The sequence below is a fragment of the Bombina bombina genome, chromosome 2 (genome assembly GCF_027579735.1).
Source record: "Bombina bombina isolate aBomBom1 chromosome 2, aBomBom1.pri, whole genome shotgun sequence".
NCBI lineage: Eukaryota > Metazoa > Chordata > Amphibia > Anura > Bombinatoridae > Bombina > Bombina bombina.
The window spans coordinates 964421227-964447879 of NC_069500.1; the positions used below are offsets into that span (position 1 = coordinate 964421227).

The following is a 26653-nucleotide window of genomic DNA, read 5'->3' on the forward strand; positions in this document are numbered from 1 at the left end:
AAAACTAGTCTAGTAGGAAAGGTTGTAAAGTGCAGAGAGGAAAAGCTAAAACAATATGTTCACCAAACTGCAGAGAAACCTTGGGCATGGTCTGGTGTGTAGTCCGCATTATCCACAACACTGAGTAGCTACTAATATTTTGCCTGCGATATAGAGATGAACATCTCCAAAATATGTTTTAGAATTCAAATCTTACACACTCAGAGTTTAAACTGTAATATAGTTTTGTGACTATGTAGAAATACAGTTTCAGCTGATGTCAGGTTAGCTGGCACTTGCTGCCTTCCATTGAAAAAGCTTTAAAAAAAAAAAGTGTATGCATCTAAAATCACATTTTCACTCTCAGGATAACTGCCCATTGTTTCTGCTGTATTTCTTTTCTTTTCTGTATGTTTGAAGGGATTGATAGCATTAATGGTTTGAAAACTACCTGTATGTCCAAAATTGAAGACAGTTTGCATTCTTCAGCTGTTAGGACAATCCATGGAAAACTGGAGAGAGGAACATGATAAAATAACACATCTCATACTTCTAGTGGCAAACGCTAATTAACAAGCTGGCTATATTACCTTGTTGTTACAAGCTGAGCACTGCATGCCCAAAAACTCAGTTGTACAAGTGGTATCCGTAAATACATGCACTAACCTAACCATAATAAACCCTAAACTGCTCAACCCCTCCAACACATTAGACATGTAACCCCTAAATCTTAACACCCATCACAAAATAGCCCTAACTGCTATTAACCCCTAAACTGCCAAAAACCCAATCCAAGAAAGTCTTAACCACTATTAACCCCTAAACTTATAAACCCCAATGTGAAATGCTATTAACTTCTAAACTGCAACAAACACCATGTTAAAAAATTTTTTATGGCTAATCCCACTCCTGTATTAACGTTTTCAGCACTAAAACACATACCTGCTATCAACCCCTAGTTACTGTAGGTTACTGTAACAAATACTAAAAATAAAAAATATAATATATCACACCCTGTGTAAAGTGACACAAAATAATATAACTTAATACAAAAGAAATTGTGAAGAAAACGCAAGTGCACAAATCAGTATTAAATTAAAATGATAGAATTACCAAATAGACCTTTGGTAAAAGATGAATATTGGTGTATCCCAATGGATCATTAAATGTAACAATTCTTCAAATGAAAAAAAGGTAGAAACATAGTGCAACCTTGTTTCAAGTGAAATTTCCCCTTTGTATAAACAGATAGGGAATATTTAGCTCTTAGTTTTAGGCTTTATATAATTCCCACTGGCAATCTGGATTGCAATCACGTACAGGGTATACAGCTAGTAGTACACTTGTAGAGTAGTTCATACATATGCGCTTTATACAACCAACAAGAACCGTTTAAAGTCCTGTGTGTATAACAGATACCCTATTATCAAAAATAAAAATGGTATCCTGGTTTCACTAAAAGTAAAAATCCTTTATTCCAACGAAATTAAATGTCCATAACAGGAACAGAGTGAGTAAGAATGGCTCTGCGCGTTTTGGCAAAATCCGTAATCATAGATCTTTATTAAAACACAAAGAGTTGCTTAACCATCGGTTAGAGGTATATAAACCCATTTTAACCCCTCATAAACTCTTGCTACACAGTGTATTCAACTCAATTGTTTACATAAACATAAGCATAAAGTTATTTTATATAAACGTAATGAAAGAAAGAACGTTATAAATTAACTTAGGGGATCAAAATGTTATAAGTTCCAAAAAAGGGAACAAGGATTGTTGCAGATATACGACTCAAAACATAACACATCCAAATACCAGATAGTTAAAGTTTATGCTGCCTAAGATAATAAGTAAGGCTTTATGTGATAGTACCTTTGACCCAAAGATGATTAATCCCAAATCCATGCAAATAAAATCACAGATGTAGGTAAATATATATATATATAGATTACTAATTGTTGGGGTTGTAATTGTTTTTTTCATATTGCTAGCATTTCTCAATTTGTGTGTGAGATATTATTTGTTGACACCTCATGCAGCTATGTATTTTAATGGCAGTACCGCCCACTTATGACATTTTGGTAAAGAAAGGTGAAACAATGCGCATTTTTGAACATGATCTCTCCTTTACAAAGGATGCCTATTTTCCCCCCTTTTTTATATTGTTAAATTGGTGAATCTTACTGGGTTGAACCAAGAAAAACAAAGTTAAAACTTATTTTCATGAAATATAAGTAATTGACATACATTGTCACATATCTTCTCACAATAATTAAGTCTTAAATATGGATTGATTACCTTTAGGTTAGAGGAACACCCATATATTTTTCTTATGAAAATATTTCCAAACTGGCACCGACATTTTGTTTTTGGTCAGTTAAAAAAATAAGCAGCATTATCAGTGGTTAAATTTAATAAAGTTTATTTGCTTCTCTACCATAATTTTTTACCTTATAAATCTATTGTATTTCCCCACAGGGTGTATTGTCCAATATTTCCTCTATCACCGACCTAGGGGGATTTGACCCTGTATGGCTTTTCCTGGTAGTTGGATGCGTCATGTTCGTCTTGGGTTTTGCTGGATGCATAGGAGCTCTCAGAGAGAACACATTTCTCCTTAAATTTGTAAGTATCATTTAGTGTTGAAGAAAATTTAAGGGATATGAAAAAAATATTTTTTCATTCATGATTCAGATAGAGCAGGCAATTTTAAACAACTTTCTAATTTACCTCTATTATCAAATTGTCTTTGTTCTCTTGCTATCTGTTGTTGAAAAGCAGAAACAAAAGCACAGGAACATGTGTCTTGAGCACTATATGTCAGCAAGAATGTTATCCATTTGCAAGAACACCAGATGGCAGCACTATTTCCTGCCATGGAGTGCTCCAGACACCTACCTAGGTATCTCTTCAACAAAGAATGCCATGGGAACAATTTGATAACAGAAGTAAATTGGAAACTTTTTTAAAAATTGTAAGTTCTGTTTGAATAATAAAAATAAAATTTGAGTTTTATATCCTTTTAAGGGAGATGGTACTCAAAAATATTCAATATGTATTGCAGTGCTCTGTGATTATTATTTTTTATGTACGTGCCTGTACGCATTACACATGCCTTTTTAAACAATATAATGTTAATTCGTTTTGGATGACTGCTTATATATGGTTTGGTCAAGTTAGTTGTTAAATACTAAGCATTTGCATTTATTTTCAAACAAATGCTAAAATTAACACATTTTCACTGTTTTCGTGCAGTCGTCAGAAATACGATAAATGAGGAGTCCCTTTAATAAATCATAAAATAAATCTAGTGACTGCATGCAACAAAAACATTTGCGGTTTTGTTTATGCATGTGGGGGAAAAAAATCTAATTTACGTTATTCATTAAAAGTCCATAATAAAAGCACATTTACACAATTCCACTGCCGATGCTGACTGACGCTCTAGCAGAGAAACTGCTATCCCATATGAACACGTATACCAACTCTGCTAGCATGTCAGTCAATGACAGAAAACTTCATTCAGCTACGCCAAGGCTTCCCCCTGTGGATTATATCTCACTTTTGCAAACTTATTACATTTTTATAATGTTTTTATAATTTTTTATAATGTTTTGAGTATTACACATATATAATATACATTATATGTGTGTGTGTGTATGTATGTGTGTATATATATATATATATATATATATATATATATATATATATATATATATATATATATATATATATATATATATATATATATATATATATATATATAAAACTAAAAGCGAAAATCTAGGGCACCAGAAGAGGGACAAAAAAATGTGGACTGGATTGCAATTGTTCTTTAAACAATAACCAGAAACCTAAGCTGCTATCCCTTTAAAGAAAGTATGCACTGGAGTAAAAGACTCCAGCAGGTACTCTCAATGTGAATATGTGAAAAAGAGGACGAAAAGGGAATAAAGTGGCACTGTTTCTGTTAAATGGGATACATAAATAGAACCCATATATGAGACATAGAATAGTGATAATGGTAATGATAATATAGGGATAGAATATTAAAATATTTTATATTATTAAAAAATAAATAAAATTAATCTGAGCGCAAATATAAATATGAACACATATACATAAATAAATTTTGACAGTAAGATGCAAACAAAATGAGTGTTAAATAAAATAAATGAACACAGAATATATATATATATGTGTGACCCAATGGAAAATCCTCCAGATAATGTTCTGGAGAATATTGCCCAAAAAGCTCTAATAAGAAAATATGTTCTCATTCCTGTATGGATATCTAAAATTCTCACTTACAGGATAAAACCTCAATCCTATGAGGTAAGATGTTCACACTGTAGGGTGGTGCTTCTGTCTGTGGCGTGTACTCATATCTAAGCAGATATAGCCGATTCCCCTCTTGGTATATGGTAACCTTCCAGATACTCTGTCCGAGTCAGTGTTCCTCCTGCCTCTCAGACTCTGTCACTGAGAAGGGAGAACCGCAGAGGCTGTGTGGACCGGAGGAAATTTTGGGAGATCTACCATACTCTTGATTGAAAGATTCCAGATCTGTGAGGCAGGAGGAACACTGACTCGGACAGAGTATCTGGAAGTTTACCATATACCAAGAGGGGAATCGGCTATATCTGCTTAGATACGAGTACACACCACAGAAGCACCTCCCTACAGTGTGAACATCTTACCTCATAGGATTGAGGTTTTATCCTGTAAGTGAGAATTTTAGATATCCATACAGGAATGAGAACATATTTTCTTATTAGAGCTTTTTGGGCAATATTCTCCAGAACATTATCTGGAGGATTTTCCATTGGGTCACATATAAAATTATTTATTTTATTTAACACACATTTTGTTTGTATCTTACTGTCAAAATGTATTTATGTATATGTGTTCATATTTATATTTGCACTCAGATTAATTAGTGCTCAGAATTATTTATTTTTTAATAATATAAAATATTTTAATATTCTATCCCTATATTATCATTACCATTATCACTATTCTATGTCTCATATATGGGTTCTATTTATGTATCCCATTTAACAGAAACAGTGCCACTTTATTCCCTTTTCATCCTCTTTTTCACATATATATATATATATATATATATATATATATATGCCTCTGATGAAGCGCATGTGCGCATGCGCAAAATGCGTCAGGTGTCTATTTTCCAACTAGAAGAAAAAAGCGCAAACAGGACTCAAGTGCAATAATACACACAGTGGCACCAGCGCTCTAAAATTTCACACTTACAATGTTTATTAATAAAAACAGCACTTAAAAACAGTCATCAGTAAACGTCTTTGATCCTCAATACTCAGCTGCTCACAACCGCTCTCCCTTCTGTAATTATATAGTCCGTTTTCTGCTTCCACCGGAACTTAGAAAGTTTTAAGAAGAGATTTGCTGTGCAAGCTACGGAAGCCCTGTGAGTCCAAGAAAAGTGAGCGTATTCCTCTTAGGACTTGGGACTACGGATCCTCAAAAAGGTCACAAATCCTCGGCAATTACCCCAACGCGTTTCATCTGCTATCGTGCAGACTTCCTCAGGGAGAGTGATAAGTATCGTAATACCGGTTTGCCTAGAAACCTTTCCATATAAACCCTCCATTATCATCCTATTGGTAAACTGTCTTTCTAATATAAACGTTAAAGGATACCTCTGGGTCCTAAAAACCACAAACCCTAAAATACATATAGGAGAAATCTAAAAGATTAGAATACATACTGTTATATTTATGAACGTCAAATCCAGCATATTTCATATTTCATATGACGACCAAATAAATAATACATATACAATTAAACATACATATTTCATATGGCGATTAAACAGTTGATCCATATTTTAACAACGTTAAAAATATAAAAACATATGTCTATAATCAACATATACCATTGTTGATTAAAATAATTAATACACTATGCCCTATACATTTAGAATGAATTATTACTTTTTGAAAAATGATCCAAATGTATTTAACACAGTTCGCATAATTTCTTTAAAAAACTGACAGGAGTTTGAACATTACACATTCCTATATATTCATCACCAGGGAAAAATATCAGAGAACTTATATCTCACAATAAGATCAAGAAATGATTAAACACTGATTAGAAACTGATTAAAAATGAGGAAAAATAGAGGAAGAATTTTATACTATTTAAATAAATACAAAATATAAGTTATAAATTAATATATATATATATATATTTTTTTTTTTTTTATAAATTAAGAATTGATAAAAGACCCCAAGGGACTATTAAAACTTTAAAAGTTTAAGAATCTACATAAAGGCAGCAATGTCAATATCTATGTTTAATCCTTTTGGCTGTAAGCTTTTCAATTTTTGGATCCAAAAGGTTTCCTGTTTCCTTAGGCTTATTAACCTATTACTACAACTACTTGGTATCCAATCAATGACCTGTATTTTGAGAGACCTTGAGTCACCCCCATGAAACTCTGCAAAATGTAGGGGTACACTGTGTTTGTCACTTTTTTCTTTTATGTTATATAAATGTTCTGAGAACCTACGTCTGATTTTCCTTTTTGTACGTCCTATGTAAATTTTGTCACAACCACAAGACAGTAGATATACCACATACGTGGTGTCACAAGTACATCTACATTTAATGTCAAAATACCTCAGACCCTCACTATCTTTGAATTTAATTTCCTTGTTAATATGTTTGCACATACTGCAAACCTTCTTACCACATTTATATGTACCTGGTTTCAGACTTAGCCAATTGCTTCTTATTGATTCACTGGTTTCTATTTTCCTCAACTTACTTGGAGCCAGAAGGTTTTTAAGATTTTTTCCTTTTTTAAACGTAAACACTGGTGTCTCTGTTAAAGTCGGTGCGAGTACAGGGTCAGTCTTTAAGACTCCCCAATGTTTTTTAATAACATTTTTGATAATTTTATGTCCCTCATTATAAGAGGTGATGAACCTTAAAGTATCATTATTAACAGAGGCTAAATCCTTATTCCTGGGTTTCAAAACTGTATCCCTATCTATTTTATAAGCTCTATCGTATGCCTGTTCTATTGTTTCTTTTTTGTAGCCCTTTTCCAGGAATTTAGAGGACATACTTTTTGCTTCTTCTTCAAAGGTATTAATGTGAGTACAGTTACGCCTTAATCTCAAGAACTGTCCATAAGGTACATTCTCCTTCCATCTATTAAGGTGTGCACTCTTATTATCAATGTAACTATTCCTATCTGTTTGTTTCCTATAATTAACAACTGCTGTTTTAAAACTTTCATCAATATATAAACATAAGTCAAGGAATTCAATTTTTGTCCAAGAATGTTTCCCAGTAAAGCTCAAATTAAAATCATTATTATTAATATACATTAAAAAACTGTTAACAGAAGAGTCATCTCCATCCCACAGGATGATCACATCATCTATATAGCGATGGTACTTAATAATATTATTTTCAAACGGATTGTTGTTCCAAATTTTTTCATTCTCGAACCTGTGCATATAAATATTTGCGTACGATGGGGCAAATGTAGTCCCCATCGCCGTTCCTTTCACTTGCCTATAAAACACATCTTCAAATATAAAATAATTATGCTCCAAAATAAATTTAGTGCACTTAAGAATAAAATTAAGTTGATCAGCCTGAAAATTCCAATTCATTAGTTCCACCTCTAGGGCCCTCAGTCCCTTTTCATGTGGTATTGAGGTATAAAGGGCTGACACATCACAGGTTACCCAGCAGTAGCTTTCCTTCCATTCTAAACCCTCAAATAAATTAATGGTTTGCGTAGTGTCTTTAATATATGACCTGGTTTCTTTAACGATCGGTTGCAGGTAAAAATCGATATACTTTGAGACCTTATCACTCAGGGAATTAATCCCTGAGATTATGGGCCTTCCTGGTGGCTTCTGTATGTTCTTATGCACCTTAGGTAGGTGATAGAATATTGGGACCCTAGGTTCATTTTCTTGCAAATATCTAAACTCGTCATTATTAAGAATTCCTTCCGTTTTTGCTACCGCTAATATTTTGTTAAACTGTAATTGGTATTCCTTCGTTGGGTTCCCTTCCATAATACAATACGTATCTGTATCTTTTAACAAATTATACGCTTCTGCTAGGTAATCCTCCCTCTTTTGTATGACAATCCCACCCCCCTTATCTGCCGCCCTAAAAACTATGTTTTTACTATCCATAAGTTTCTTTAATGAATGTCTCTCTTGGGATGTTAGATTGTCAGTATATTTGTTCATCATATTATTTCTCTTCTTATGAAACAAATCAAAGATCTCTTCCATCACTAGTTTAGTAAAAACTGGGATTTGATCTCCCTGTGCACTTACTGGATAGAATGTAGATGGTCTTTTAAGATTGCTGTGGCGTATTTTTGATTCTTCCTCATGTACTGAAATATTAAAAAGTTCCTCAATTGTATTAAGACTTTCACTAAAATCCTGAGCCTTAACTCCTAAATCCTCTAGAGACTTTAGAATAGTTAAAGTTTCAATATCTTTTCCTTCTAGATAATCCTTATTATCCTGTATTTTGGAGCTGGCTTCCTTCTTGTTATGAAACCTTTTTAAAACTAATTTTCTTACAAATTTTTGAATATCGATAAAAACCTCAAAATCATTTGGTAATGTTTTTGGCGAAAAGTTCAAACCTTTGCTTAAAAGTCTAATGTCATTACTATCAAGCTCTAAATTAGCTAAATTGAAAATTTCTAATTCCTGTCTTTCTCTCGTCTCTGCCTTCTGTTTGGCTGTTGCAACTCTAACTCCTCCCCTCTTTCCTCTCCTTGTTCTAGGGTTCTTTTGTTCAATCTCTGTCTGGTTTCCCAAGTTCCCTGATATATGTTTCTCTGATCCTGCTCTAATCTGTGATTGTGAGGTGATGTACCCCTCCCTAAAAAATGATCTCGGTTACTAGCACCGCCCTCCTGTCTATGGCTACCTCTCCAGTCATTATTATCTGTTCTGTGGTTATTATAATTTTCCGATTTGGGTTTTGCCCCTAAGGTAGACCAACTAGCTTCATTTTGAAACTGGTTTAGAACTTCAAATCTATTAGATGTACTAGTCATAGGGCTATTGGGATTTGTCTCTCTAAAATACTCTCTCCTGTTAGAATTTTGTGGTCCAATCTTCTCTTCCCTTCTGTCCTTTGGTTGTCCCCAATTACCTTGGTTGGTATAGGATTGTTTTAAGTTCCCCCCAGGGTTTTGTTTATTAAAATTGTGATTATATCCTCTCTCATAGTTCCCATTTCTCTGATCAAATCTATTATAATGGTTATTATCATTGTAACTTCTATTGGACCTCTGACTATAAGAATGAAAACCATTTCTATTATTATTAGATCCTTCATGTTTATTATCTTCATATTGACACGTGATATTCAAGATTTTAAAGAGGATAAGGTTTATAATTTTAGAAAAAAGACAGAAAATATGCGTTTGATTAATAAAGGAAAAAGTTCACAGGGAAATTTTTCTAGACAAGGGGGTGGAAATACCCAAACAAGTACCTATTCTCAATATGAAGATAATAAACATGAAGGATCTAATAATAATAGAAATGGTTTTCATTCTTATAGTCAGAGGTCCAATAGAAGTTACAATGATAATAACCATTATAATAGATTTGATCAGAGAAATGGGGACTATGAGAGAGGATATAATCACAATTTTAATAAACAAAACCCTGGGGGGAACTTAAAACAATCCTATACCAACCAAGGTAATTGGGGACAACCAAAGGACAGAAGGGAAGAGAAGATTGGACCACAAAATTCTAACAGGAGAGAGTATTTTAGAGAGACAAATCCCAATAGCCCTATGACTAGTACATCTAATAGATTTGAAGTTCTAAACCAGTTTCAAAATGAAGCTAGTTGGTCTACCTTAGGGGCAAAACCCAAATCGGAAAATTATAATAACCACAGAACAGATAATAATGACTGGAGAGGTAGCCATAGACAGGAGGGCGGTGCTAGTAACCGAGATCATTTTTTAGGGAGGGGTACATCACCTCACAATCACAGATTAGAGCAGGATCAGAGAAACATATATCAGGGAACTTGGGAAACCAGACAGAGATTGAACAAAAGAACCCTAGAACAAGGAGAGGAAAGAGGGGAGGAGTTAGAGTTGCAACAGCCAAACAGAAGGCAGAGACGAGAGGAAGACAGGAATTAGAAATTTTCAATTTAGCTAATTTAGAGCTTGATAGTAATGACATTAGACTTTTAAGCAAAGGTTTGAACTTTTCGCCAAAAACATTACCAAATGATTTTGAGGTTTTTATCGATATTCAAAAATTTGTAAGAAAATTAGTTTTAAAAAGGTTTCATAACAAGAAGGAAGCCAGCTCCAAAATACAGGATAATAAGGATTATCTAGAAGGAAAAGATATTGAAACTTTAACTATTCTAAAGTCTCTAGAGGATTTAGGAGTTAAGGCTCAGGATTTTAGTGAAAGTCTTAATACAATTGAGGAACTTTTTAATATTTCAGTACATGAGGAAGAATCAAAAATACGCCACAGCAATCTTAAAAGACCATCTACATTCTATCCAGTAAGTGCACAGGGAGATCAAATCCCAGTTTTTACTAAACTAGTGATGGAAGAGATCTTTGATTTGTTTCATAAGAAGAGAAATAATATGATGAACAAATATACTGACAATCTAACATCCCAAGAGAGACATTCATTAAAGAAACTTATGGATAATAAAAACATAGTTTTTAGGGCGGCAGATAAGGGGGGTGGGATTGTCATACAAAAGAGGGAGGATTACCTAGCAGAAGCGTATAATTTGTTAAAAGATACAGATACGTATTGTATTATGGAAGGGAACCCAACGAAGGAATACCAATTACAGTTTAACAAAATATTAGCGGTAGCAAAAACGGAAGGAATTCTTAATAATGACGAGTTTAGATATTTGCAAGAAAATGAACCTAGGGTCCCAATATTCTATCACCTACCTAAGGTGCATAAGAACATACAGAAGCCACCAGGAAGGCCCATAATCTCAGGGATTAATTCCCTGAGTGATAAGGTCTCAAAGTATATCGATTTTTACCTGCAACCGATCGTTAAAGAAACCAGGTCATATATTAAAGACACTACGCAAACCATTAATTTATTTGAGGGTTTAGAATGGAAGGAAAGCTACTGCTGGGTAACCTGTGATGTGTCAGCCCTTTATACCTCAATACCACATGAAAGGGACTGAGGGCCCTAGAGGTGGAACTAATGAATTGGAATTTTCAGGCTGATCAACTTAATTTTATTCTTAAGTGCACTAAATTTATTTTGGAGCATAATTATTTTATATTTGAAGATGTGTTTTATAGGCAAGTGAAAGGAACGGCGATGGGGACTACATTTGCCCCATCGTACGCAAATATTTATATGCACAGGTTCGAGAATGAAAAAATTTGGAACAACAATCCGTTTGAAAATAATATTATTAAGTACCATCGCTATATAGATGATGTGATCATCCTGTGGGATGGAGATGACTCTTCTGTTAACAGTTTTTTAATGTATATTAATAATAATGATTTTAATTTGAGCTTTACTGGGAAACATTCTAGGACAAAAATTGAATTCCTAGACTTATGTTTATATATTGATGAAAGTTTTAAAACAGCAGTTGTTAATTATAGGAAACAAACAGATAGGAATAGTTACATTGATAATAAGAGTGCACACCTTAATAGATGGAAGGAGAATGTACCTTATGGACAGTTCTTGAGATTAAGGCGTAACTGTACTCACATTAATACCTTTGAAGAAGAAGCCAAAAGTATGTCCTCTAAATTCCTGGAAAAGGGCTACAAAAAAGAAACAATAGAACAGGCATACGATAGAGCTTATAAAATAGATAGGGATACAGTTTTGAAACCCAGGAATAAGGATTTAGCCTCTGTTAATAATGATACTTTAAGGTTCATCACCTCTTATAATGAGGGACATAAAATTATCAAAAATGTTATTAAAAAACATTGGGGAGTCTTAAAGACTGACCCTGTACTCGCACCGACTTTAACAGAGACACCAGTGTTTACGTTTAAAAAAGGAAAAAATCTTAAAAACCTTCTGGCTCCAAGTAAGTTGAGGAAAATAGAAACCAGTGAATCAATAAGAAGCAATTGGCTAAGTCTGAAACCAGGTACATATAAATGTGGTAAGAAGGTTTGCAGTATGTGCAAACATATTAACAAGGAAATTAAATTCAAAGATAGTGAGGGTCTGAGGTATTTTGACATTAAATGTAGATGTACTTGTGACACCACGTATGTGGTATATCTACTGTCTTGTGGTTGTGACAAAATTTACATAGGACGTACAAAAAGGAAAATCAGACGTAGGTTCTCAGAACATTTATATAACATAAAAGAAAAAAGTGACAAACACAGTGTACCCCTACATTTTGCAGAGTTTCATGGGGGTGACTCAAGGTCTCTCAAAATACAGGTCATTGATTGGATACCAAGTAGTTGTAGTAATAGGTTAATAAGCCTAAGGAAACAGGAAACCTTTTGGATCCAAAAATTGAAAAGCTTACAGCCAAAAGGATTAAACATAGATATTGACATTGCTGCCTTTATGTAGATTCTTAAACTTTTACAGTTTAATAGTCCCTTGGGGTCTTTTATCAATTCTTAATTTATAAAAAAAAAATATATATATATATATATATATATATATATTAATTTATAACTTATATTTTGTATTTATTTAAATAGTATAAAATTCTTCCTCTATTTTTCCTCATTTTTAATCAGTTTCTAATCAGTGTTTAATCATTTCTTGATCTTATTGTGAGATATAAGTTCTCTGATATTTTTCCCTGGTGATGAATATATAGGAATGTGTAATGTTCAAACTCCTGTCAGTTTTTTAAAGAAATTATGCGAACTGTGTTAAATACATTTGGATCATTTTTCAAAAAGTAATAATTCATTCTAAATGTATAGGGCATAGTGTATTAATTATTTTAATCAACAATGGTATATGTTGATTATAGACATATGTTTTTATATTTTTAACGTTGTTAAAATATGGATCAACTGTTTAATCGCCATATGAAATATGTATGTTTAATTGTATATGTATTATTTATTTGGTCGTCATATGAAATATGAAATATGCTGGATTTGACGTTCATAAATATAACAGTATGTATTCTAATCTTTTAGATTTCTCCTATATGTATTTTAGGGTTTGTGGTTTTTAGGACCCAGAGGTATCCTTTAACGTTTAGATTAGAAAGACAGTTTACCAATAGGATGATAATGGAGGGTTTATATGGAAAGGTTTCTAGGCAAACCGGTATTACGATACTTATCACTCTCCCTGAGGAAGTCTGCACGATAGCAGATGAAACGCGTTGGGGTAATTGCCGAGGATTTGTGACCTTTTTGAGGATCCGTAGTCCCAAGTCCTAAGAGGAATACGCTCACTTTTCTTGGACTCACAGGGCTTCCGTAGCTTGCACAGCAAATCTCTTCTTAAAACTTTCTAAGTTCCGGTGGAAGCAGAAAACGGACTATATAATTACAGAAGGGAGAGCGGTTGTGAGCAGCTGAGTATTGAGGATGAAAGACGTTTACTGATGACTGTTTTTAAGTGCTGTTTTTATTAATAAACATTGTAAGTGTGAAATTTTAGAGCGCTGGTGCCACTGTGTGTATTATTGCACTTGAGTCCTGTTTGCGCTTTTTTCTTCTAGTTGGAAAGTTCCTGCTCTACTACAAGCGGTACGAAGGATACATTTGGCAAACAAGCAGCAGAGGTCTCAAGTGGGTTATACATCATCTCATCTGGAGGTGGTAATATATATATATATACATATACATCTCTTACATATTGTTCATATATCTTGCTCCATATATTTGGGTCATTCCTATTACTCTTTGTTTATTTCATATTGGTATATATTAGTGTGTCATTTTTTTATTTTTTAACTTTATTCATTGTTCATAAGAGAGTTAGCGCCATTACATTTCTTTGTAGGTGTCTATTTGTCTACTCACCTGTAACCCGGCAACATTGCTGAATAAATTCTACCATTGAACAGTTTTTTGTCTCCGGTTTGGCCATCTTTTTCCTTTGGGATATCTGCTTACACTATATATATATATATATATATATATATATATATATATATATATATATATATATATATATATATATATAATAAAAAAATGTAATCTATGATCAAACCATATCTAGAGCATTATGAGTTCTGAGTGACGCTGGTTGCTATTGCCAACAGTAAGCTGTGCAGAGGGGCCAGATCTGATTTTGTGTGGCATGTGAACAGAACAATGCAACCTAAACTCCCACAGACAGTGGGGAAGAGGCTGTAGAATCACTGATGTGCGCACGCTCCAAAATACAGGTTGGCCGTGCGCCTCTGTGATTAATTTATGTTAGCTTTGTTTCTATCATACAGGTGGTGAGAGTCCACAATCCATTACTCCTGGGCATTACTTTTCCCTACCACTAGGACAAGGCAAAAAGTTCCAATCCCCAAGAAATCTATAAAACTCCTCTCAACTCATTAGTAACTCAGTCTTTTCTTTACCTCCGCTGGAGGTGGTCAAAGAATGTGCATTTGATTCTTCAGAGAGCGGGGCTCTCAGATCGAGTTGTGTGGAATTAATGCATTTTTTAAATAAACGTCTTTTAAATTGCATATAATATTTAATGTATATTGCAAAATGTTTAACTTAGGGATGCACTAATCAAAAAACCCAGACTTTAATGTCCCTTTTAAGACTAGCAATTGTCCTTGTCAATTAATTTCTGCATCAATAAAAACATGAGAATTATGAAATGATAATTATGGAAACCATTGATTATGAAAGCTTGTTCTTGGCCAGTCCTCACCCCATTATGGGCCAGATTCTGAGTCGAGCGCTAACAGTTTCGCGCTGGGTGTGTTAAATAGCGATCCACTCGTAATCTGCCCCCAAAAAATAAAGATGTTCCCAATAGGAAATAGTTGGTGAACATATTTGTGTTACCAAATTCTAAACAACCCCATAAAATAAGTATTAGACAGAGCAAAATAACTTTTTTGTGACAAATATTGATCTTTAACCAATTTTTTGAATGTGCTTATTTCTATTGAATACCAGCAACATATATACTGTACGTGTGCTACAAGTTACCAGAACAGTACAATGTTACATTTGTATTTCATTATTTTTTTTTTATTTGACAAATGTATTCTATAAACAGATTAAAGGCAACTTTATAAATATATATTTAGCAACTTTTTACTGTGATAGCAAAGGAATGGTAACAGCTGGGCATCTCAAATTGCAAACCATGTACCATGGACTGAAAATTGATATTACAACATGGATTAGTGAAATGGGCATGGAAGTAATTAATTAAAGGGATATGAAACCCATTTTTTTGTGTGATTCAAACAGAGCATACCATTTTAAAAAAGTTTCCAATTTACTTCCATTATCAAATTTATTTTGTTCCCATGATATTCTGTGTTGAAAAGATACCTAGGTAGGGATCTAGAGCACTATATGGCAGGAAATAGTGCTGCAATCTAGTGCCTTTGAAAATGGATAACATTCATCCTAAGCATATGACCCTGTTTTTCAACAAAAGATGAAAAATGTGGGTTTCAAATCAGTTTAACTTCATTTTATCACTTTCATTGCAAAAACAAAACTGCAGCAAAACAAAGACATTTCTTTACACATATTTGCTCTTACTTGGCTTTTAAGAGCATTTATGTTTATAAAAACAAAACAAAAAAGTCTGAATAAAAGAGCAGGATTTGGAACAAATAATGTAAATAATCTGCCTTTTAGAGCTAAACTAAAATACAGCATATTTTTTTGTTGCTAAAACTTAAATTTTATTTAAAATTAAAGCTTCACTTCCATTTCCCTTTAACCACCCAAGCTGTTTTAAATATCTGCAGATGCTATAATATTCATTGTTAATTATTTTCAAAGGGTGTGCTGCTATTCTTGCTAAAATAGGCAAGAGACAAAAATGATAGTTTTATAATAAACCACACAGAGTACATGGAATAGAACTGTTGTTTTTGGCATCTGAATATATTTTGTGCAAATATTTTAAAGACAGTATCCTAATAATAGTAGCTTAAAATGAGTACTAGCATTTGGAGTAGCTGAGAATGAAAGGGTCCCAAGGTATATACAGTAAAACCAAACACTTTATAAAAGCCTCCATTGTATCATTGTATAAGTAAACTTTAAAGGGACACTGAACACAATTTTTTTATTTCATGATTCAGATAGAGCATGCAATTTTAAACAACTTTCTAATTTACCCCTATTATCAATTTTTCTTCGTTCTCTTGCTTTCTTTATTTGAAAAAGAAGGCATCTAAGCTATTTTTATGGTTCAGGACCATGGAAAGCACTTGTTTATTGATAGGTGAATTTACCCACCGATCAGCAAAAACAACACAGTGTATTCACCAAAAATGGGCCGGCATCTAAACTTACATTTTTGCATTTCAAATAAAGATACCAAGAGAATGAAAAGAATTTGATAATAGGAGTAAATTAGAAAGTTGCTTAAAATTGCATGCTCTATCTGCATCGTGATAGAAAAATTTTGTGTTCAGTGTCCCTTTAATGAATATAAAAACCAACCACCAAAAACAAAAGTGCTATAAATGATAGACCCCACCTGTCAATGTCTTCTTATGAGTATTTGTGAGGAACTGTAGCATGCGTCTATAAATAGATGTAATGTTGTAATGCATCTTTAAAGAGATTATATTATATATATATATATATATATATATATATATATATATATGTATATATATATATATATATATATATATATATATATATATATGTTGTGTATATATAAGAACTAACTGATTTAATCAGGACAGGAACATAAAAATAAAATACTTTTTTTAAGAGGCTTTTAGATGAAACATTTTGTAAATATAACACTGTAAAATATTCTTATGAAATTAGTTTGTCCCAAGGGGAATCGTCAACCGTAAATGAATAAGGTTCATGCTTTTTTCTATGGCAAACATAAATTAATCACAATAAATAAACTGATTTACTTTTTATTTTTATAGCATTGACTGACATAACATTTATACTGAGGGCCTGATGATATAAACCTCTTCGTTCAGACGAGATGATATAAAATGATCCTCCAGCACTGCAAGATGACTAGTAAAATTCTAAAAAGGCACATTTTGCTATACTTCTGCAAGGGGTGTTCCCTGCATTTCTGTATGTGAAGAAGAGACAAGCCCAGTGCAATATAGCACTGCATAACTTGACAGTTCTGCTGCATTTACACTTTGTGCTTTGTAATACTTTATTTTTCTGATTAAGTTTTATTACATTTAAACGTTGCGCTTTCTATTCTGTATTTTATTTTGTATACAGCAATGTATTTAGAATTGTGATGCTTTCACCATTTCTGTGTAACTTTAGCAAATAAGACTCATACTTTATAAAGGTACGTGTATTATTTTGTATTGTTATTTTTGTCATTGTTATTTGTTCATTGAGTATAATTATTTAGGTGCACTTGCCCATATCGAACATACATGTCAACTCTGTTTCATTGGAGGGGTTAAGCACGTATACCTGCAGTATCCCTAACAAATCAGAGCATGTAATTTTATTACTATAATAGCCCTTTCACTTTGGACAGACAAATATTTTTGTGTACTCAGCTTATCAAAATAAATAAAAGGGAACATTGACAGACGAGTAGTATTAGTGCTCCTTTATTGTATCATTAGCCTATAGGATATAGATTAAATACATCAAACAAAGCTGTTTAACCACTTAAGGACCACAGCACTTTTCCATTTTCTGACCGTTGGGACCAGGGCTATTTTTACATTTTTGCGGTGTTTGTGTTTAGCTGTAATTTTCCTCTTACTCATTTACTGTACCCACACATATTATATAGCGTTTTTATCGCCATTAAATGGACTTTCTAAAGATACCATTATTTTCATCATATCATATAATTTACTATAAAACAATTATAAAATATGATGAAAAAATTGAAAAAAACACACTTTTTCTAACTTTGACCTCCAAAATCTGTTACACATCTACAACCACCAAAAAACAACCACAGTAAATAGTTTCTAAATTTTGTCCTGAGTTTAGGAATATCCAATGTTTACATGTTCTTTGCTTTTTTTTTTGCAAGTTATAGGGCAATAAATACAAGTAGCACTTTGCTATTTCCAAACCATTTTTTTCCCAAAATTAGCGATAGTTACATTGGAACACTGATATCTGTCAGAAATCCCTGAATATCACTTGACATGTATATATATATATATATTTTTTAGTAGAAAACCCAAAGTATTGATCTAGGCCCATTTTGGTATATTTCATGCCACCATTTCACCGCCAAATGCGATCAAATAAAAAAAATAGTTCACTTTTTCGCAAACTTTTTCACAATCTTTAGGTTTCTCACTGAAATTATTTACAAACAGCTTGTGCAATTATGGCATAAATGGTTGTAAATGCTTCTCTGGGATCCCCTTTGTTCAGAAATAGCAGATTTATATGGCTTTGGCGTTGCTTTTTGGTAATTAGAAGGCTGCTAAATGCTGCTTTGCACCACACGTGTATTATGCCTTGCAGTGAAGGGGTTAATTAGGAAGCTTGTAGGGTTAATTTTAGCATTAGTGTAGTAGACAACCCAAAGTATTGATCTAGACCCATTTTGATATATTTAATGCCACCATTTTACCGCCAAATTTAACCAAATTAAAAAAAAAAAAAAAAGGTTACATTTTTCACAATTTTAGGTTTCTCACTCAAATTATTTTCAAACAGCTTGTCCAATTATGGCACAAACGGTTGTAAAAACTTCTCTGGGACCCCCTTTGTTCAGAAATAGCAGACATATGGCTTTGGCATTGCTTTTTGGTAATTAGAAGGCTGCTAAATTCCGCTGCGCACCACACTTGTATTATGCCCAGCAGTGAAGGGGTTAATTAGGGAGCTTGTAGGGTTAATTTTAGCTTTAGAGTAGAGATCAGCTTCCCACCTGACATATCCCACCCCCTGATCCCTCCCAAACAGCTCTCTTCCCTCCCCCACACCACAATTGTCTCCGCCATCTTAAGTAATAAAAGGGGTTTTTTTTGTTTGTTTTATAAAAAAGACTTATTCTGCTGTGTAGGATCCCCCCTTAGCCCCCAACATCCCTGATCCCCCTCAAACAGCTCTCTTTTTAAATATAAAAGCTATTTTTCTGTAGTGTAGCTTCCTACCCCCCACCCCCTCCCAGATCCCTTAGATAAAAATTTCCCCCCTCCTCTCTCCCTCCTTACCTTAAACAAATTGTGCCATAGTGTAGAGCTCGTGCCCGCCCCCCTGCGCGCTCCCGGCACACCTGTATGTGATCCCGCCCCCCTCTGACGCACATCCCCCATCGATGGCCGCTCACCCGCCTCTCTGCAACGACTCCCACCCACCAACGATCCTGACCATCGATGGCCGATGCAGAGAGGGCTACAGAGTGGCTCTCTCTGCATCGGATGGCTAAAAAATGTTATAGCAGGATGCCTCAATATCGAGGCATCACCGCAATAACATGGAAGCGATCAGGATCGCTTCCACCACTTGAAAACACTAACGACATACAGGGTACGTTCTTTGTCGTTAATGACCATTTTTTGTAGGACGTACCCTGTACGTCGTTGGTCGTTAAGGGATTAAATTAAATTGAAACTGTATCCTACTAATGATCATTGGTTGATAACTACTTCCTGTTGGTGCTCATTGGTTGATAGCTATGTCCTGTTGATGCTTATTGGTTCATAGCGACTTCCTGCTGTTGCTAATTGATAGCTACTTCATGCTAATGTTAATTGGTTGGTAGATACTTACTGCCAATGCTAATTGGTTGATAGTTATATAATGCTAGTGTTCCTTGTGCTTTAGTAGTAAGCCATGAACATTAGCAGGAAGCACATTCTTGATTTGTACGTTTTACTTCATGTTTATTCAGGCAATAAAAATGTCGATATGCTTAAATGCTCCTCTTTCATATGGGTGATAGATTATTTTTTAAATATCGTTTCACTTGAATCCATTTTTCCCGTTCCTCAGTTTTCATATGCATTCACTTTCAGTCCCTCTAGAATCTTCCTCTCATCATCATTTGTCAACATCTCTCATTCCCTCCTTACTCTTCTCTCACATGTAATTTTCTATTTTTACTTTAACCCATACATACCTGTCCCTCTGCTTCCAGCTGCATACATGGCCTAATTTATAAGAATTTAAAGGGACAATAAACACTCTGAAATGGTAATATAAAAACATAATTTATGCTTACCTGATAAATTCCTTTCTTCTGTTGTGTGATCAGTCCACGGGTCATCATTACTTCTGGGATATAACTCCTCCCCAACAGGAAATGCAAGAGGATTCACCCAGCAGAGCTGCATATAGCTCCTCCCCTCTACGTCAGTCCCAGTCATTCGACCAAGAATCAACGAGAAAGGAGTAACCAAGGGTGAAGTGGTGACTGGAGTATAATTTAAAAGATATTTACCTGCCTTAAAACAGGGCGGGCCGTGGACTGATCACACAACAGAAGAAAGGAATTTATCAGGTAAGCATAAATTATGTTTTCTTCTGTTATGTGTGATCAGTCCACGGGTCATCATTACTTCTGGGATACCAATACCAAAGCAAAAGTACACGGATGACGGGAGGGATAGGCAGGCTCATTATATAGAAGGAACCACTGCCTGAAGAACCTTTCTCCCAAAAATAGCCTCCGAAGAAGCAAAAGTGTCAAATTTGTAAAATTTGGAAAAAGTATGAAGCGAAGACCAAGTTGCAGCCTTGCAAATCTGTTCAACAGAGGCCTCATTCTTAAAGGCCCAAGTGGAAGCCACAGCTCTAGTGGAGTGAGCTGTAATTCTTTCAGGAGGCTGCTGACCAGCAGTCTCATAGGCTAAACGTATTATGCTACGAAGCCAAAAAGAGAGAGAGGTAGCAGAAGCTTTTTGACCTCTCCTCTGTCCAGAATAAACGACAAACAGGGAAGAAGTTTGGCGAAAATCTTTAGTTGCCTGCAAGTAGAACTTGAGGGCACGAACTACATCCAGATTGTGTAGAAGACGTTCCTTCTTTGAAGAAGGATTTGGACACAAGGATGGAACAACAATCTCTTGATTGATATTCCTGTTAGAGACCACCTTAGGTAAGAACCCAGGTTTAGTACGCAGAACTACCTTGTCTGAGTGAAAAATCAGATAAGGAGAATCACAATGTAAGGCTGATAACTCAGAGACTCTTCGAGCCGAGGAAATAGCCATTAAAAACAGAACTTTCCAAGATAACAATTTTATATCAATGGAATGAAGGGGTTCAAATGGAACACCCTGTAAAACGTTAAGAACTAAGTTTAAACTCCATGGCGGAGCAACAGCTTTAAACACAGGCTTGATCCTAGCTAAAGCCTGACAAAAAGCCTGGACGTCTGGATTTTCTGACAGACGCCTGTGTAACAAGATGGACAGAGCTGAAATCTGTCCCTTTAATGAACTAGCTGATAAACCCTTTTCTAATCCTTCTTGTAGAAAAGACAATATCCTAGAGATCCTAACCTTACTCCAGGAGTAATGTTTGGATTCGCACCAGTATAGGTATTTACGCCATATTTTATGGTAAATCTTTCTGGTAACAGGCTTCCTAGCCTGTATCAGGGTATCAATAACCGACTCAGAAAAACCACGTTTTGATAAAATCAAACGTTCAATTTCCAAGCAGTCAGCTTCAGAGAAGTTAGATTTTGATGTTTGAATGGACCCTGTATCAGAAGGTCCTGTCTTAGAGGTAGAGACCAAGGCGGACAGGATGACATGTCCACTAGATCTGCATACCAAGTCCTGCGTGGCCATGCAGGCGCTATTAGAATCACTGATGCTCTCTCCTGCTTGATTTTGGCAATCAATCGAGGAAGCAGCGGAAAGGGTGGAAACACATAAGCCATCCCGAAGTTCCAAGGTGCTGTCAAAGCATCTATCAGAACCGCTCCCGGATCCCTGGATCTGGACCCGTAGCGAGGAAGTTTGGCGTTCTGGCGAGACGCCATGAGATCTATCTCTGGTTTGCCCCAACGTCGAAGTATTTGGGCAAAGACCTCCGGATGAAGTTCCCACTCCCCCGGATGAAAAGTCTGGCGACTCAAGAAATCCGCCTCCCAGTTCTCCACTCCCGGGATGTGGATTGCTGACAGGTGGCAAGAGTGAGACTCTGCCCAGCGAATTATCTTTGATACTTCCACCATTGCTAGGGAGCTTCTTGTCCCTCCCTGATGGTTGATGTAAGCTACAGTCGTGATGTTGTCCGACTGAAACCTGATGAACCCCCGAGTTGTTAATTGGGGCCAAGCTAGAAGGGCATTGAGAACTGCCCTCAATTCCAGAATGTTTATTGGAAGGAGACTCTCCTCCTGATTCCATAGTCCCTGAGCCTTCAGAGAATTCCAGACAGCGCCCCAACCTAGTAGGCTGGCGTCTGTTGTTACAATTGTCCAGTCTGGCCTGCTGAATGGCATCCCCCTGGACAGGTGTGGCCGATGAAGCCACCATAGAAGAGAATTTCTGGTCTCTTGATTCAGATTCAGAGTAGGGGACAAATCTGAGTAATCCCCATTCCACTGACTTAGCATGCATAATTGCAGAGGTCTGAGGTGTAGGCGTGCAAAAGGTACTATGTCCATTGCCGCTACCATTAAGCCGATCACCTCCATGCATTGAGCTACTGACGGGTGTTGAATGGAATGAAGGACACGGCATGCATTTTGAAGCTTTGTTAACCTGTCCTCTGTCAGGTAAATCTTCATTTCTACAGAATCTATAAGAGTCCCCAAGAATGGAACTCTTGTGAGAGGAAAAAGAGAACTCTTCTTTTCGTTCACTTTCCATCCATGCGACCTTAGAAATGCCAGAACTAACTCTGTATGAGACTTGGCAATTTGAAAGCTTGAAGCTTGTATTAGAATGTCGTCTAGGTATGGAGCTACCGAAATCCCTCGCGGTCTTAGTACCGCCAGAAGGGCACCCAGAACCTTTGTGAAGATTCTTGGAGCCGTAGCCAATCCGAATGGAAGAGCTACAAACTGGTAGTGCCTGTCTAAGAAGGCAAACCTTAGATACCGGTGATGATCTTTGTGGATCGGTATGTGAAGGTAAGCATCCTTTAAATCCACTGTGGTCATGTACTGACCCTCTTGGATCATGGGTAAGATTGTCCGAATAGTTTCCATTTTGAACGATGGAACTCTTAGGAATTTGTTTAGAATCTTTAAATCTAAGATTGGCCTGAAAGTTCCCTCTTTTTTGGGAACCACAAACAGGTTTGAGTAGAACCCTTGTCCTTGTTCCGACCGCGGAACCGGATGGATCACTCCCATTATTAACAGATCCTGTACGCAGCGTAGAAACGCTTCTTTCTTTATCTGGTTTGTTGACAACCTTGACAGATGAAATCTCCCTCTTGGGGGAGATAATTTGAAGTCTAGAAGGTATCCCTGAGATATGATCTCTAGTGCCCAGGGATCCTGAACATCTCTTGCCCAGGCCTGGGCGAAGAGAGAGAGTCTGCCCCCCACTAGATCCGGTCCCGGATCGGGGGCTCTCGGTTCATGCTGTCTTTGGGGCAGCAGCAGGTTTCCTGGCCTGCTTGCTCTTGTTCCAGGACTGGTTAGGCTTCCAGCCTTGCCTGTAACGAGCAACAGCTCCTTCCTGTTTTGGTGCAGTGGAGGTTGATGCTGCTCCTGTTTTAAAGTTCCGAAAGGGACGAAAATTAGACTGTCTAGCCTTAGCTTTGGCTTTGTCTTGAGGTAGGGCGTGGCCCTTACCTCCTGTAATGTCAGCGATAATCTCTTTCAAACCGGGCCCAAATAAAGACTGCCCCTTGAAAGGTATATTAAGTAATTTGGACTTAGAAGTAACATCAGCTGACCAGGATTTTAGCCACAGCGCCCTACGTGCCTGTATGGCGAATCCTGAGTTTTTAGCCGTAAGTTTGGTTAAATGTACTACGGCCTCCGAAATGAAGGAATTAGCTAGTTTAAGGACTCTAAGCCTGTCCGTAATGTCGTCTAGCGTAGATGAACTAAGGTTCTCTTCAAGCGACTCAATCCAAAATGCTGCCGCAGCCGTAATCGGCGCGATACATGCAAGGGGTTGTAATATAAAACCTTGTTGAACAAACATTTTCTTAAGGTAACCCTCTAATTTTTTATCCATTGGATCTGAGAAAGCACAGCTATCCTCCACCGGGATAGTGGTACGCTTAGCTAAAGTAGAAACTGCTCCCTCCACCTTGGGGACCGTTTGCCATAAGTCCCGAGTGGTGGCGTCTATTGGAAACATCTTTCTAAATATTGGAGGGGGTGAGAACGGCACACCGGGTCTATCCCACTCCTTAGTAACAATTTCAGTTAGTCTCTTAGGTATAGGAAAAACGTCAGTACTCGCCGGTACCGCAAAGTATTTATCCAACCTACACAGTTTCTCTGGTATTGCAACGGTGTTACAATCGTTGAGAGCTGCTAAGACCTCCCCTAGTAATACACGGAGGTTCTCCAATTTAAATTTAAAATTTGAAATATCTGAGTCCAATCTGTTTGGATCAGAACCGTCACCCACAGAATGAAGCTCTCCGTCCTCATGCTCTGCGAGCTGTGACGCAGTATCAGACATGGCCCTAGCATTGTCAGCGCACTCTGTTCTCACCCCAGAGTGATCACGCTTGCCTCTTAGTTCTGGTAATTTAGACAAAACTTCAGTCATAACAGTAGCCATATCTTGTAATGTTATCTGTAATGGCCGCCCAGATGTACTAGGCGCCAAAATATCACGCACCTCCCGGGCGGGAGATGCAGGTACTGCCGCGTGAGGCGAGTTAGTCGGCATAACTCTCCCCTCGCTGTTTGGTGAAATTTGTTCACATTGTACAGATTGACTTTTATTTAAAGTAGCATCAATACAGTTAGTACATAAATTTCTATTGGGCTCCACCTTGGCATTGGAACAAATGACACAGATATCTTCCTCTGAGTCAGACATGTTTAACACACTAGCAAAAAACTTACAACTTGGTTATAATCTTTTTTAGCAAAAAACGTACTGTGCCTCAAAGAGGTACTAACGATTAAATGACAGTTGAAATAGTGAACTGAAAAACAGTTATCGCATCAAACTTTAAAACAACAAAACTTTTAGCAAAGGTTTGTTCCCATTAGTAAAATAACAATAATTAAATTTGACATAAAAAATACAAAGCAACGTTTTTATTCACAGTCACTATAAGAATTCTCACAGCTCTGCTGAGAGAATTTACCTCCCTTCAAAGAAGTTTGAAGACCCCTGAGATCTATCAGAGATGAACCGGATCATGCAGGAAATATAAAAGTAACTGACTGGTATTTTTTGATGCGTAGCAAAGAGCGCCAAAAACGGCCCCTCCCTCTCCCACACAGCAGTGAAGAGAAACGAAACTGTCACAATTAAAGCAAAAAAACTGCCAAGTGGAAAATAATGCCCAAATATTTATTCACACAGTACCTCAGCAATGTAAACGATTCTACATTCCAGCAAAAACGTTTAACATGATAAATAGTTATTAAAAAGGATTAGTGACCTTTAACAGAGTAGTTCCGGTGAAATACCATCCCCAGAATACTGAAGTGTATACATACATGTCATTTTAACGGTATGGCAGGATTTTCTCATCAATTCCATTCAGAAAATAAAAACTGCTACATACCTCAATGCAGATTCATCTGCCCGCTGTCCCCTGATCTGAAGCCTTTACCTCCCTCAGATGGCCGAGAACAGCAATATGATCTTAACTACTCCGGTTAAAATCATAGTAAAAAACTCTGACAGATTCTTCCTCAAACTCTGTCAGAGAAGTAATAACACGCTCCGGTGCTATTTTAAAATAACAAACTTTTGATTGAAGTCATAAAAACTAAGTATAATCACCATAGTCCTCTCACACATCCTATCTAGTCGTTGGGTGCAAGAGAATGACTGGGACTGACGTAGAGGGGAGGAGCTATATGCAGCTCTGCTGGGTGAATCCTCTTGCATTTCCTGTTGGGGAGGAGTTATATCCCAGAAGTAATGATGACCCGTGGACTGATCACACATAACAGAAGAAATAATAAATCGTATAGATAACAAGACTCTAGAGTATACTTTCATTATTTATGTTGTCCCCTTTTCCTGTAATTTCAGTTTCTGTTAGAAAAGGAAGTGCAGAACACTGTTATATTCCACACAGCCATTGGCTGCACACTCTAGTGACCTATTTATAACTGTTCCTAATTGGCCACAGCAGAGAAAGTAACCTAATGGCAGCTGCCATTGTTTTATAGACATTAAAACTTTACACTTATTTTGTCACTATTTAAACAACTGATGAAACTTTAAAAAATATATGTAGATGTTATTCACATACTAATATTTTCTTTGAATGCATCATTCAATCAAGCATTTATTTAGGGCCAGATTACAAGTGGACCACAAACTTTTGCGCCTGAGCGATAAGGGGTTTATCATGGGGGTTTGTGTTTGTCGGGCTTACCGCTGG

General features: G+C 36.0%; 1 protein-coding gene across 1 annotated transcript in view; it reads left to right on the forward strand.

Moving 5' to 3' along the window:
- The window catches only part of TSPAN5 (tetraspanin 5), a 344242-nt gene that overhangs the window by 246586 nt on the left and 71003 nt on the right, over positions 1-26653 (forward strand). The window contains exon 3 of the mRNA XM_053703453.1: positions 2458-2604. Coding sequence (XP_053559428.1) covers positions 2458-2604 — 147 coding nt within the window. The remainder of the gene's footprint in view (positions 1-2457; positions 2605-26653) is intronic.